Source organism: Mesoplodon densirostris, chromosome 1, assembly GCF_025265405.1.
Source record: "Mesoplodon densirostris isolate mMesDen1 chromosome 1, mMesDen1 primary haplotype, whole genome shotgun sequence".
NCBI lineage: Eukaryota > Metazoa > Chordata > Mammalia > Artiodactyla > Ziphiidae > Mesoplodon > Mesoplodon densirostris.
Genome location: NC_082661.1, coordinates 196,187,641 through 196,202,636, shown reverse-complemented (window position 1 = coordinate 196,202,636; position 14,996 = coordinate 196,187,641). Strand labels below are relative to the sequence as shown.

Below are 14,996 nucleotides of genomic sequence, written 5' to 3'. Positions count from 1 at the left end.
TTTTTTTTTTTGCGGTATGCGGGCCTCTCTGTTGCGGCCTCTCCCGTTGCAGAGCACAGGCTCCGGACGCGCAGGCTCAGCAGCCATGGCTCACGGGCCCAGCCGCTCCGCGGCATGTGGGATCTTCCCGGACCGGGGCACGAACCCGTGTCCCCTGCATCGGCAGGCGGACTCTCAACCACTGCGCCACCAGGGAAGCCCAAGAAGCAAACTTAAATGCATAACTGATATTGGAAGAAAGTAAGAGTAAGGCCAAGTGCAGGAACCTAGGAAAGCAGTGAGAAGTTGCACCGATGGTGCAGCTCCTCTGGATTTGGGAAGGTGATGATGTTGGCCTCTGCCATGCAGGCAGGGCTTAGGATTTAGTGCTCACAGCGGGCTAACCCTTGGGCTCACGTGAGGAAAGCAATGAAACGACTCAATTTCCATCCTTCCTGTTAACTAGGCTCAAAGCTTTGGAGTCTTCCTTGACTCTCTCTCACCTCATGGCCAATCTGTCAGCAACTCTAATTCGCTCCACCTTCAAAATATATCCAGAATCCAACCACTTCTCATCACCTATATTGCAGTCAATATTCATTTAGTGTTACCTACACCTTTACCACTATTTATATAGTTCCTTTAGAATTTCCTTTAGTGATAAACTTCCAGATGTGATAAAGACAGCCAGCTATCCACTGAAGACTTTGAGTTCCCCTTCCATAATGTAGAGTTGTTGCTGGCAAGAGACTGTCCAATTACAGACCACATTTCTCAGGCCCTTCACCCCACCCCTTGCTGTGTCCTCTTTCTACCCCATGTACCTATGCAAAGCTATAAGACTAATTCCTACCAATAGATTGTGAGTAGAAATGATGGGTGTCAATTTTGGGTTGAACTGGCTCAAAGCAAATGTGCTTCTTCCACTCCCTGTTTAACTAGCTACCACCTGAAATTGAAAGATTCTGAGGGGCCAAAGGCAATGACAGTCACAAAATGTAAAAAACTTGGGTTTCTGGATTACCCTGTGGAAGTCTGCTCACTGAAAGCCTGACTTATACTGTTATACAACCGAGAAATTAACCTCTGTTGAGTTAAAACACTGAAAACTTGAGGTATGTTGGTATAGCTAATGTTTCTCTAATAGTGAAATTGTAGTAGGATGAGATGTTGTTATTATCAATACAGAACTCTAAAACTCTAGCACTGGCTTAGCCATCAGGTGGTAGGCACAGAAGAAACTGATATTAGAGTCTGGAAAGATAAAGACCAATGCTCTGCAGGGTAAAATATTTGCTAAAACTATTGCCTGTGATAATTTGGAAGGCAGACAAAATACTACTGAGTCTGTCCTTTTAGAAGAAAAGGTTGGAAAATAGAAAGGTAGTAGCGTGAGTTCTTTTTACTGGCTACATTTAGCAAGGCAACAACTGGCTGGTTTGCAAGAAGAAATGAAAAGGAATAGAGAGACTGCAGAAATGTGGAACATTGTAAGATTGGATAAGCTGATGGTTCTTGGGCCCAAATAATAAGACATTAGATTGAAAAGACCTTTTAATGACAGATGCCCATTAAGATTCTACCTTTCCTCAATTACAAAACCCCCTGAAACCTATTAAAAATGGGCAAATGACTTGAAATGCAAATCAAAGTAAGATACCACTTCACACCCGGTAGGATGGCTATAATAAAAAAAAAAAAAAAAGGAAAAATAACAAGTGTTGAAGAGGATGTGGAGAAATTGGAACCCTCTTACATTACTGGTGGGAAGGTAAAATGGTTCAACCACTGTGGAAAATAGTTAGGAAATTCCTCAAAAAGTTAAAATAGAATTACCATATAATCCAGCAATTCCATTCCTATGTACATACATAAGAGAATTGAAAACAACTATTCAAACAAAAACTTGTACACAAATGTTCATAGCAGCATTATTCACAGTAGCCAAAAGGCAGAAACAACACAAATGTCCATCAGTTGAAGAATGGATAAACAAGTTGTGGTCAATCCATACAATGGAATATTATTCAGCCAAAAAGGAATGAAGTATTGATACATGCTACAACATAGATGACCCTCGAAAACATCATGCTAAGTGAAAGAAGCTAGACACAAAAGACAACAGATTGTATAATTCCATTTATATGAAATACTCAGAATTGGTAAATCCATAGAGACAGAAAGTAGATTATTGGTTGTTAGGGGCTGGGGAGTAATTGCTTAATGGGCATGAAGTTTATTTTGGGGGTGATAAAATGTTTTGGAACTAGATGGAGGTGGTGGGTACACAACATCGTGAATGTACCAATTGCCACTGAATTGTATACTTTAAAATGTTAATTTTTTGTTATGTGAATTTTACCTTAATTACAAAAAGATTGTGCCCTGCATTAGAGATCAGATTAAGTGTATAAGCTTCCTATCCAACCAAGCCTAACGGCCTCAAGGTAGTTGCCTTTAACTTGAGAGGGAGGCATGAGCAAGAAAGCAAAGAAAATACATATTGGAAAGGATAAAAAAAATCCAGTCATTTTTCATATATGATGGAATTTCTATGTAGAAAATGCAAATAAATCCACAGACAATATTACCATAAAAGAGTTCAGCAAGAGTTGGGATACAAAATCATTATGCAAAAATTGACTGCGTTCCTATTAACCAAAATTTTTTTGAAAATGTAGTTTAAAAAATATCATATACAATAGAAACAAAAACAGATACCAAGAAATAAATCTCAGAAAAGTTGTACAAGACCCTTAGGGGAAAAATTATAAAACTCTACTAAAAGATTTTGAAAGAGACTTAGAAAAATGAAGAGACATAGCATGTTCAGAGAAGGGAAAACAGTATTTTAAATGTGTCAGTTCTCCCCATATTAATGTAATTCCAACTAATATCCCAACAATTTTTGTGTGTGTGTGAGTGTAACTTGAGATGTAGAATCTAAAATTCCCCAAAAGAGAAGTAAGCCTTGCCAACATAATTTCCAAAAAAGAGAAAGTAGACGAACTTGCCCTATAAGATATTAAGACTTCTCATAAAACCACAGTAACTAAAACGGTGTAGTACTGGCCCAAGGGAATAGAAATAGATCAGAAGAATATAATACATACAAATTAAAAGAACGAAAATTGTTTACATATGAAAACATTATATGTGGCAAGGTTGACATTACAAACCAAATGGGAAAGCCTGAGCTATTTAATAAATGGTCGCTTGGGCAACTGGTTATTTATACAGAAACTAATAAAATTTGATTCCTACCTCATATTTTATGCAAAAATAAAATTCCAGATGTTTTAAAGATTCATGTTGAAGAAGCAGAAATAAAAACTTTTAGGAGACTATAAGAGTATCTTTATAACCTGGGGAAAGGAAGGCGTTCTTAAGACACAGAAAGCATAAAGGGCAAGACTGATACATTTGCCTACATGAAGTGTAGTTGATTTACACTGTTGTGTAAAAAAATGAAAATATTTAAAATTTAACACGGATAGGCACTGACATCTTCCCTAGGTATGATGTAAAATGGTAAATCATGAAAGTTAAGATATTTTGAGGGTAGAGGGGAAATTCCACAGTGATGCAGAGTTGGCCACTGCAGACCCCTTTGTCCACTCTCTTGTAGTGTATTGCAATACCTACAATTTATATGGGTAAGTGAATTATGGGTAATACATGGGTAATATTATTTAGTTTTAACTAAGCTAAAGTAGACATGTGGCTTAATTATACTAACAAGGCAAAGATAAACAACAAGAAAATGACAAAGAGGATATATCTCTGCTTCTAGTTTGAACACTCTACCTGCCATATTTAGAGACTTAAAAAATAGTCATTTGTAATCAAATCTGACTTTTAATCACACTATCATTAAAATATATTATTAAAATTTTTCTTAGAGAGACATCGTTTTAATTTTCTTAAGAAAAATTATTTAATATTTTATTTCATTTTTGTCTCATTCTTTTAATTTCTATTAGTATGTTTTAATATATAACATTACTATAGAGGAATATATATAATTTATATATATTTAAATGCATTCTCAAGAATATTTTATGAAGAAGTATGCATGATCAAAAAACTCTATAGACCATTGTCTTAGAAACATTTTGTAAATGTGTACTAAGAGACATATACAAGGGTGTTCAGTGCAGTGTTGTTCACAATAAAGAAGTTGGAATCTACATTAATATTTATTAAAAGGGGAAAGGATAAGTATTTCTGTATTTCTTAAAATAGTAATGATATGCTGTCAGAAGCTAAATTGATAAATTAGAGCTAAGTGTATCAAAATGAATACATTTCAAAAACATAATGTTGAACTAAAAACTCAGGTTGCAGAAGGATAGGTTCATTATAATGTCATAAATACAAAGTTTAAAAATGCAAACCAATACTACAGATACATATATAGCAGAGGAATCAAAACATGCATACAAATGATTCAAATTAAATTCACGATAGCGGTTCTGGTGAGGGAGTGGAATGGGTTTGGGAAAGGTACACAGGGGACTTTAATTATATGTATAATTTTATTTCTTTAAGAAACAAAGGCCCAAACCAAATGTGGCAAAATTTTAAGTTCAGATAAAGCTGGCTGATGATTACAAGGGTATTAGATATATTATTCTCAAAACTTTTTTCATAGGGACTTCCCTGGTGGTCCAGTGGTTAAGAATCCGTCTTGTAATGCACAGGACGCTGGTTCAATCCCTGGTCTGGGAACTAAGATCCCACATGCTGCAGGGCAACTAAGCCCGCGCCACAGTTACTAAGCCTGCTCGCTCTGGAGCCCGCACGCCACAACTAGAGAAAGGCCTGTGCACCACAACAAAGAGCCTGCAGGCTGCAACAAAAGATCGCAACAAAAGATCAACAAAAGCATGTTTATTAATGAACAATGAATGAATCTAAATGGCTTGGACAGTTTTATCTGAACTCTTGTGTTATAACTCTCATAAAGACAACAACTGCAGTGCTATACAATGATTTACTTTATTAGTTCTTCTTTGTAGATTATATAAACTGATGTGACATCTTTTTCCTGCTATAGAAACAATGTAGAGGATTGCTTTGTTTAAGTAAGTAGTGTTTAATTTAACTAACATTCAGTGCTTGTTTGCTGGGGTTGTGGCTATCATATTCATCCTTATTATTCTTAGTGCCTATTATAGAGCCTGGTAGACAGTAGATCTTCAAAAGATATTTGTTTAATTGATCAATAAATACAAGGTGCAGGGATGGCATAGATGAGAGAGGCATAAACTCAGCCTGGGCAATGGATGAGGAGATGATTCTTGAGTTGGGTTTGGATGGATGAGTAGAAGTTTTCCAGGGGAAGGAAAAAGAGGGAACAGTATGCATAAAGGTGTGAAATAATGCAACAGGTATTTTGGAGAACTACAAATAGTCTGATATTTTTTGAGATTTATAAACTACAAGACATGACCTCTGGTTGATATGACTGGAAATATAGTCTGATATTTTTTGAGATTTATAAACTACAAGACATGACCTCTGGGTGATATGACTGGCAATATAGTCAGAAGAAAGCTCATTAAGTTAGGGAGGTTGGACTCTACCCTGCTTGGACAAAGGGGCACCACTAGAGGGTTTTAAAAAGGCTATAGATAACGTTCATACTTGCATTTTAAAAGAATACTCTAGTATCGGTGTGGAGGATGACTGGAGCAGAGTAGAACCAAAAATAAGGAGAACAATTAAATCTGGGAATTACCATAGTCAGGCAAGAGATAATTGATCTTGGAGTGAGACAGTGAGTGGCACTGGGGTGGGCAGAAGGTGTGTTTAAAAGAGATTTAGCTATCTGTGGAATACTATTTAGCAATGATAGGGAATAACATATTAACACAACAACATGAATATAAAATACATTATATTAAGTAAAAGAAGTCAAACACAAAAGACTGTATTGTATGATTCTATTCATATGACGTTGTAGAAAAGACAACACTATAGTGACAGAAAGCAGATTAGTGGTTGGTTGGGGTCAGGGTTGGGGAAGAGTCAACTACAAAGGAGGGCAGATTTTAGGATGGAAGAGCTAGTCCACAACTTGATTGTGGTCACACAATTGTACATAACTACCACAATTTGTCAAACTCCACACTTAAACTGGGTGAATATATGTGAATAATACCTTGGTAAATTGTTTTGAAAGGTGAAAAAAATGAAGCTTAGAACAAAAAAGATTTAGGAGGTTGAATCAATAGAACTTGATGAGTAAAAAGTAGTGTGTATTCTTTGCTTTATATGGTGGCTGTGTTTCTAGAAAAGATCTGTAAAAATAAAATTTAAAATGCTCAAAGCAGGGGAATTTCCTGGCAGTCCAGTGGTTAGGACTCCGAGCTTCCACTGCAAGAGGCACAGGTTCGATCCCTGGTTGGGGAACTAAGATCCCACAAGTCGTGAGATGCGGCCAAAAAAAAAAAAAAAATGCTCAAAAGGAACTATTGAACACTTGGTGATTGTTTTAAAACTATTTTCTAATAGAGAATTTCAGACACATACAAAAGTTGACAGGATGGTATAATGAACCCCTGTATACTCAGCATCCAGATTTAACCATTGTCAATTTATGGCCAATTTTGTTTAATTTATACACCATTCTATTCCCCCACTCAAACTATTTTGAAGCAAATCTCAGATGTTACAAAATTTCATTTGTAAATATTTTAGTATGTATCTCTAATAAGTAATGACTCTTTTAAAAACATAACCACAATGCCATTATCACAGCTGAAAATTAATTATATTCCTTAACCTCATCTAATATCCAGCTAGAGTTCAAATATCTATTTGTCTCATGAAGTTGTAAATTTTCATTTTTATAGTTTGTTTGAATCAAAATCCAAATAAGGACCACACATTGCAATTGATATACCTTCTAAGTCCTTTTATTGGTAAGTTTCCCTCTCCTTTTTCCCTTGCAATTTATTTGTTGACTAACCTGTGTGTTTCTTAATGTAAGAAACCCTTCTGTTTCACAAATAACCACTTTCTACTTTAATGGGCTTTAAAGTTTGGATTGGATTGTTTTATTTATTTATTTATTTATTTATTTATTTATTTATGCGGTACGCGGGCTTCTCACTGTTGTGGCCTCTCCCGTTGCGAAGCACAGGCTCTGGACGCACAGGCTCAGCGGCCATGGCTCACGGGCCCAGCCGCTCCGCAGCATGTGGGATCCTCCCGGACCGGGGCACGAACCCGTATCCCCTGCATCGGCAGGTGGACTCTCAACCACTGCGGCACCAGGGAAGCTCTGGATTGTTTTATAATTATTCTTTTAATATTTTAGTTGCACTTCAATAATTTTTGATAAAGCCACAGTTTGGTGACATAAGATTATCTCACCAAGTGTCCCAGTATGTTTTTGCTTTTGGCAGTTTGTCTCAAGGGCAATGATCCTATGACTTAGAGCACTGTTTGAGTATTAAGACAGCCGTGTAACACTCACAGTTGTTTGCAGATCATCTGTCCTATCAGTGAAGATATTCAATCTTTCTTCTTTTTCCAAAATTTTATCAATATTTTGGGTCATCACATTTTTTACATCAGTTACTTGACTCTTCAGTGTGGATATCGAGCTGTCCTCTTGATTTTTATTGTATTTCATCTATATAGAAGTGAAATATAATATACATTTTATTTTCTGTAAATGAAATCTATTGTAATATATTGTACAAATTAGAACAAAGGTGTCAAAGGCACATCTCACTTGTATTTCAGCATAAGGAATCATCTAAGCCTCAAATTGTCCTACCTTAATCGTGAAGAAAAAATGGGGGGTGGCAGGAGAGGGAATATATCAATGTATTCAATCAGCAGTGGATTTTTAAAGAATTTAAATTGTGTATTTATTTGAATAGACTTTTTAAAAGAGCAGTTTTAGGTTCATGGTAAAATTGAGTGGAAATTACAGAGTTCCTGCATGCTCCTTACTCCCCATACATGCACGGCCACCCTCACTATCAACATCCTGTGCTTGAGTGGTCCATTTGTCACAATGGATGACCCTATGTTGATGCATCATTATCATCCAAAGTCCATAGTTTCCATTAGGGTTCACTGTTAATATTGTACATTCAATGGATTTTGACAAATGTCTAATGACATGTTTTCGTCTTTACAGTATCATACAGAACAGTTTCACTGCCCTTATAATCCTCTGTGCTCCACCTATTCATACTTCCTTTTTCCCTAAGCCCTCGCAAAAACTGGTCTTTTTACTGTCTCCATAGTTTTGTCTTTTCCAGAATACCGTATAGTTAGTCATACAGTATGCAGTGTTTTCAGATTGGCTTCTTTCACTTAGCAATATGCATTTAAGTTTCCTCCATGTCTGTTCATGGTTTAATAGCTCATTTCTTCTTAGTGCTGAATAATAGTCCATTGTTTGGATGTACTGTAGTTTATTTATCCATTCACCTATGGAAAGACATCTTGATTGCTGCCATGTCTTTGCAATTATGGATAAAGCTGCTATAATATCCATATACAGGTTTTTGTGTGGATATAATTTTCAACTCCTTTGGGTAAATACCGAGGAGCACTATTGCTGGATCATATGGTAAGAGTATGTTACTTTTGTAAGTAACTGCCAAATTGTCTTCCAAAGTGACTATACAATTTTGCATTCCCATCAGCAGTGAATCAGAGTTCCTATTGCTCCACATCCTTGCCAGCATTTGGTGTTGTCAGTGTTTTGAACTTTGGCCATTCTAATAGGTGTGTTAGGGGTATTTCATTATTGCTATAATTTTCAATTCCCTAATGACATATGATGTTGAGCCTTTTCATATGCTAATTTGCCATCTGTATATCTTCTTTGGTGACGTATCTATTCAAATATTTGGCCCATTTTAAAAATTGGGTTGTTTTCTGATCGTTCAGTTTTAAGAGTACTTTGTATATTTTGGGTTACAGTCCTTTATCAGATTTTCCTTTTGCAAGTATTTTCTCCCAGTCTGCAGCTTGTCTTCTCATTCTCATGACAGCTTCTTGATCCAGTTTGACAATCTCTTTTAATTGGTGTATTTAGACCATTAACTTTTAAATTTAATTTTAATTAATTAATTAATTTATTTATTTATTTTTGGCTGAGTTGGGTCTTCATTGCTGCGTGCGGGCTTCCTCTAGTTGCGGCGAGCAGGGGCTACTCTTTGTTGCGGTGCGTGGGCTTCTCATTGTGGTGGCTTCTCTTTGTTGTGGAGCAGGGGCTCTAGGTGCGCGGACTTCAGTAGCTGCAGTGTGTGGGCTCAGTAGTTGTGGCTCGTGGGCTCTAGAGCACAGGCTCAGTAGTTGTGGCACATGGCCTTAATTGCTCCATGGCATGTGGGATCCTCCTGGACCAGGGCTTGAACCCATGTCCCCTGCATTGGCAGGCAGATTCTTAACCAGTGCACCACCAGGGAAGTCCTAGGCCATTAACTTTTAAAGTGATTATTGATATAGCTGGATTAATATCTACCATATTTGTCACCATTTTCTATTCATTGCTCTTGTTCTTTGTTGCTATTTTTGTCTTCTACTCTATCCATATTAAAAATGACCTCTACATCTGGAGAAAACTGTAATTTGAAAAGATACATGCACCCCAATGTTTACTGCAGCACTATTTACAATAGCCAAGACATGGAAGCAAACTAAAAGTCCATCAACAGAGGAATGGATAAAGAAGATGTGGTATATATATACAAAGGAATATTACTCAGCCATAAAAAAGAATGAAATAATGCCATTTGCAGCAACATGGATAGATCTAGAGATTATCATACTAAGTGAAGCCAGACAAAGACAAATATCATATGATATTGCTTATATGTGCAACCTGAAAAAAAAGACACAAATAAACTCATTTGCAAAACAGAAAGAGACTCACAGACATAGAAAACAAACTTATGGTTACCAAGGGGGGACAGTGTGGGGAGGGATAAATTAAGAGTTTGGGATTAACATATATACACTACTACTTATAAAATAGATAATCAACAAAGACCTACTGTATAGCACAGGGAACTACAGTCAACTATATTCAATGATACTCAAAGTACTCAATACTTTGTAATAACCTGTAAGGGAAAAGAATCTGAAAGAGAATTATATATATAACTGAATCACTGTGCTGTACACCTGAAACTAACATGGCATTGTAAATCAACTACTTCAATAAAAAATGATCTCTAGGGCCTCCCTGGTGGCGCAGTGGTTGAGAGTCCGCCTGCCGATGCAGGGGATACGGGTTCGTGCCCCGGTCTGGGAGGATCCCATATGCCGCGGAGCGGCTGGGCCCGTGGGCCATGGCCGCTGGGCCTGCACATCCGGAGCCTGTGCTCCGCAACGGGGGAGGCCACAACAGTGAGAGGCCCACATACCGCAAAAAAAGAAAAAAAAAAAAAAGATCTCTAAGATATAGTGTTATATTTAAAAATTAAGCTGCAGCTGCAGAAGAGTATTAAATAATAACTTATCAAGCACTTAGTATGTGGCAGCCACTGTTTTAAGCACTTCACACGTATTAGTTCATTTAATTCCCAAACCATTATATAAAGTACTACTCTTTTCATCTTTTATTTTCTAAATAAGAAAACTCAGATTGAGAAAGTTAATATATTGCCCAATGTTACACAGCTAGAGGCAAAACAAGGATTCAGACTAAGAAGCTCTAGAGATTAAGCCTTTACCTATTGTACTAATGATCCCAGTTTTGTGAATTTATATATATAAATTCTGGAAGCTTACACACCAAACTGTTAAGAGTGTTCACCTCAGGGGGGTTTGACTGAGATTGTAGGAGATATTTATATTTCACTTTATATACTTTTGTATTATTTCATTTATTAATAAGCATTATTTTTAAATATAAAAATGATATTAAAATCCCCTGCTCTTTGGCAAGTGATCAAATCCACCTTAAACAGACTCTGATCTTGGTCACTGGACCATGCAACTTACAATTGATGTTCTGTGAGGAGCTCACTAGTTGGAATGCAGAAAAGAGGGAATTCCTAGTTGAACTGTGTCCCCCCAAAAACATTCTTTTAAGTCCTAATTCTGGATACTTGTGAATGTGACCTTATTTGGAAATAAGGTTTTGGTGGCTTGTGTTAAGAAATGTTTAGTGGATGCCTCTATGGCTCATGGGTTAAAATTGTTTTATTAAGACATAATCAAGTTAAGATATAGCACAGGGAACTCTTGTCAGTGCTCCGTGGTGACCTAAATGGGAAGGAAATCAAAAAAAAAAGTGGATATATGTATATGTATATGTATAACGGATTCACTTTGCTGTACAGCAGAAACTAGCACAACACTGTAAAGCAACTACACTCCAATAAAAATTAATTTAAAAAAATACATAATCAAGTTAAGATAAATGGTGAATCTTTGATTTTTTTAATTCCTTTTCTTTTTCTCTCCTTTTAAAAAATGCTTCATCTTTTAAGATTAAGAGACTCTTCTAAGTTTTGTTAAGATAATGTATTCATAGTCCATTCAATGGCATTTGGTACATTTATATATATAAATATACTTAAAACTCTCTCAAAACTACTTTTTTTTTTGCTGTGTGCATTTTGCTAATTATAGTATAAAAAAGTCAACACCTTTTATAAAATTTTCTACAGATTTGAAGCTCACCAGGTTAGTTTATACATGTTAAACAAATTTCTTTGATGTCAGATGTGTTAACTGCTTAAAATGTGCATATTTTCTCAGGGTTTTCAGGGAGCTATGTTAATTATATATTTTAGCTGTGTTGAATATTGCAGAATTCTCCATAAGAGAATATACAAATTTAATATATCTATCCTTAGTTATTTCTTCAGGCATTGTGGTGGACTCACCCTGTGGGGACCCCCACTGAGTCACATCTTTATAAAATTCCCTCCCCTTCAGTGTGATCTGCCCCTAACGAATGGAAGCAAAGGTGATGGATGTCACTCCTGTGATTACATCATATTATATAATATTTAGCAGACTGGAGTGAGAGATTCCTCTGCTGGCCTTGAAGAAGCAAGCAACTGTGCTGAGGACGCCCTCATGGCAAAGAACTGCTATCAGTCTTTAGGACCGAGGGTGTCCTCCAGCCAACAGCCAGCAAAAAGCTGCATCCCTTGCACAGCTCTTAGGAAATAAATTCTGCAACAATCTGAATGAGTCTGGAAGCAGATTCTTCCTCAGAGCTTCCAGATAAGAACACAGTGGCTGACACTCACTGCAGCCTTGTGAGACCCTAAGCAGAAAACCCAGTTAAACCATGCCTTGATTCCTAACTCATAAAAACTGTGAGATAATAAATGTGTGTTGTTTTAGGCTGCTGATTTGTGGTAATTTGATACCATACTATTTATTTATTTATTTATTTATTTATTTATTTATTTATTTATTTATGGCTGTGTTAGGTCTTCGTTTCTGTGCGAGGGCTTTCTCTAGTTGCGCAGGCTCAGTAGTTGTTACTCCGTGGCATGTGGGATCTTCCCAGACCAGGGCTTGAACCCGTGTCCCCTGCATTGGCAGGAAGATTCTCAACCACTGCACCACCAGGGAAGCCCACCATACAAATTCGTTATCATAAATAGAAAACTAATGCAGGTGTACTTAAAATATTTTATTATGGAAAGGTTCAAACATATACAGAAGCAGAGTGAATTGTTTAGTGTACCCATCACCTACTTTCAGCAGTTATCAGCACATGGCCAATCTTATTTCATCTGTACTACTACTGATTACTCCTTCCCCAAATGTATTATTTTAAAGCAAATCCTAGACAGCCTATTATTTTAATCTGTAAATGCTTCAGTCTGTATCTCTAAAAGATATGGCCTTGTTTTTCTTAAAAAACAAAACCACATCATGATCACATCTAAAAGAATTCCTTAGTATCATCAAATATTTGGTTTGTCCCTTATACACTGATGATGGGAATGTAAATTGGTACAACCACTGTGGAAAACAGTACGGAGCTTTCTCAAAAAACTAAAAACAGAACTACCATATGACCCAGCAATTCTACTCCCCGGTATATATATCCGAAAAAAAACCCCAAAACACTAATTTGAAAAGATACATGCACCCCAATGTTCATAGCAGCATTATTTACTATAGCCAAGATATGGAAGCCACCTAAGTGTCCATCAACAGATGAATGGATTAAGAAGATGTGGTAGGGCTTCCCTGGTGGCACAGTGGTTGAGAGTCCGCCTGCTGATGCAGGGGACACGGGTTCGTGCCCCGGTCCGGGAAGATCCCACATGCCGCGGAGTGGCTGGGCCCATGAGCCATGGCCGCTGAGCCTGTGCATCTGGAGCCTGTGCTCCGCAACGGGAGAGGCCACAACAGTGAGAGGCCCGCGTACTGCAAAAAAAAAAAAAAAAAAAAAAAAAAAATGTGGTAAAAACAAAAAAACAAAACAAAAAGAAGATGTGGTATACATATATACAATGGAATACTACTCAGCTGTAAAAAATAATGAAATATTGCCATTTGCAGCAGCATGGATGAACTTGGAGGGCATTATGCTAAGTGAAATAAGTCAGACAGAGAAAGACAAATCCTGTATGATATCACTTATATGTGGAATTTAATAAATACAACAAACTAAGGCATATAACAAAAAAGAAGCAGACTGACAGATATAGAGAACAAACTAGTGGTTACCAGTGGGGTCAGGAAAGGGGAGGGGGTTGAGGTAGGTGTAGGGGATTAAGAGGTACAAACAATTAGGAAAAAAATAAGCTACAAGGATATATTGTAAAACATAGGGAATATAGCCAATATTTTATAATAACTATAAATGGAGTATAACCTTTAAAAATTGTGAATCACTACATTGTACACCTGTAACTTATATTGTACAGCAACTGTACTTCAATAAAAGAAAAAAACTTTATTATGGTAAAACATACATATCATAAAATGTATAATTTTAACCATTTTTAGCTGTATAGTTCAGTGGCATTAAATATGTTCACATTAAATATATCACCACCATCTATCTCCAGAACCTTTTTATTTTCCCAAACTGAAACCCTGTACCCATTAAACAATAACTTCTCCTTCTCCCTTCCTCCCAGGCTCTGGCAACCACCTTTCTACTTTCTGTCTCTATAAATCTGACCACTCTATGTACCTCATATAAGTGGAATCACACAGTATTTGTCCTCTTGTGACTGTCTTATTTCACTTAATAGGCACTACTCTTTTTAAAAAAATTTATTGAAGTATAGTTGATTTACAATGTTAATTTCTGCTGAGGGACTACTTTTAAAATATTTAATTTAATATTTGTGTAAAATATTTACACAATGATTATGATTATTATAATTTTTAAAATTGTGTAAAATATTTACATGGTTCCAAGTTGAATTTGCAAGACAAGTTTCATTCAGAGAGGTCTAGTTTCTATTCCTGTCCCCATCCATACACAGGCAACCACTGAAATGTTTTTGGTTTATCCTTCCTTTGTCCCCCCATCCCCCCTTTGTTTTTGGTATAAGCAAACATATTTGTATTTATTCCCTCTTTCTTAAATGGTTGCATATAAGGATGGTAAGTAAATAACAGTATACCATATATATTTTCTCTGTCTTGCTTTATTCACTTATCAATATTTCATGGATATCATTCCTTATCATTATATAGAGATAGAAGTTCTTAGTTCTCATTCACCTTAACAGCTCTTAACTCATAATTCCTAACTGATTTGTCAGATGTAATACTGACAATGTTTAGGATCACACTTGGAGGTTACATACCATATACTTGCCTAATACTTGTTGAAAATCTGTAGCAACTGCATTTGACGGAGAAAAATGTTCTTGTGACATCAAAGGATCTCTCAGAAAAGTCTCACTAACCTGGGGAAATTAATGGAAATATTTAAATTATATAGATAATTTCAACTGGAGAATTACATAGCAAGTGTTTATTTGAAGCAAAGTCTGGCAGAAACTTGCAATAAAAGAAACCAGAACGGTTCTAGATTTTTG

At 36.4% G+C, this 14,996-nt stretch overlaps 1 protein-coding gene across 2 annotated transcripts in view; it reads right to left on the bottom strand.

Moving 5' to 3' along the window:
• The window catches only part of LOC132486294 (uncharacterized), a 31,554-nt gene that overhangs the window by 5,880 nt on the left and 10,678 nt on the right, over nucleotides 1-14,996 (bottom strand). For both annotated transcript variants that reach the window (XM_060093282.1, XM_060093286.1), the window contains exons 4-5: nucleotides 14,763-14,864; nucleotides 7,466-7,624 (exon numbers count right to left, since the gene is read on the bottom strand). In XM_060093282.1, the coding sequence (XP_059949265.1) occupies nucleotides 7,466-7,624; nucleotides 14,763-14,864 (261 nt within the window). The remainder of the gene's footprint in view (nucleotides 1-7,465; nucleotides 7,625-14,762; nucleotides 14,865-14,996) is intronic.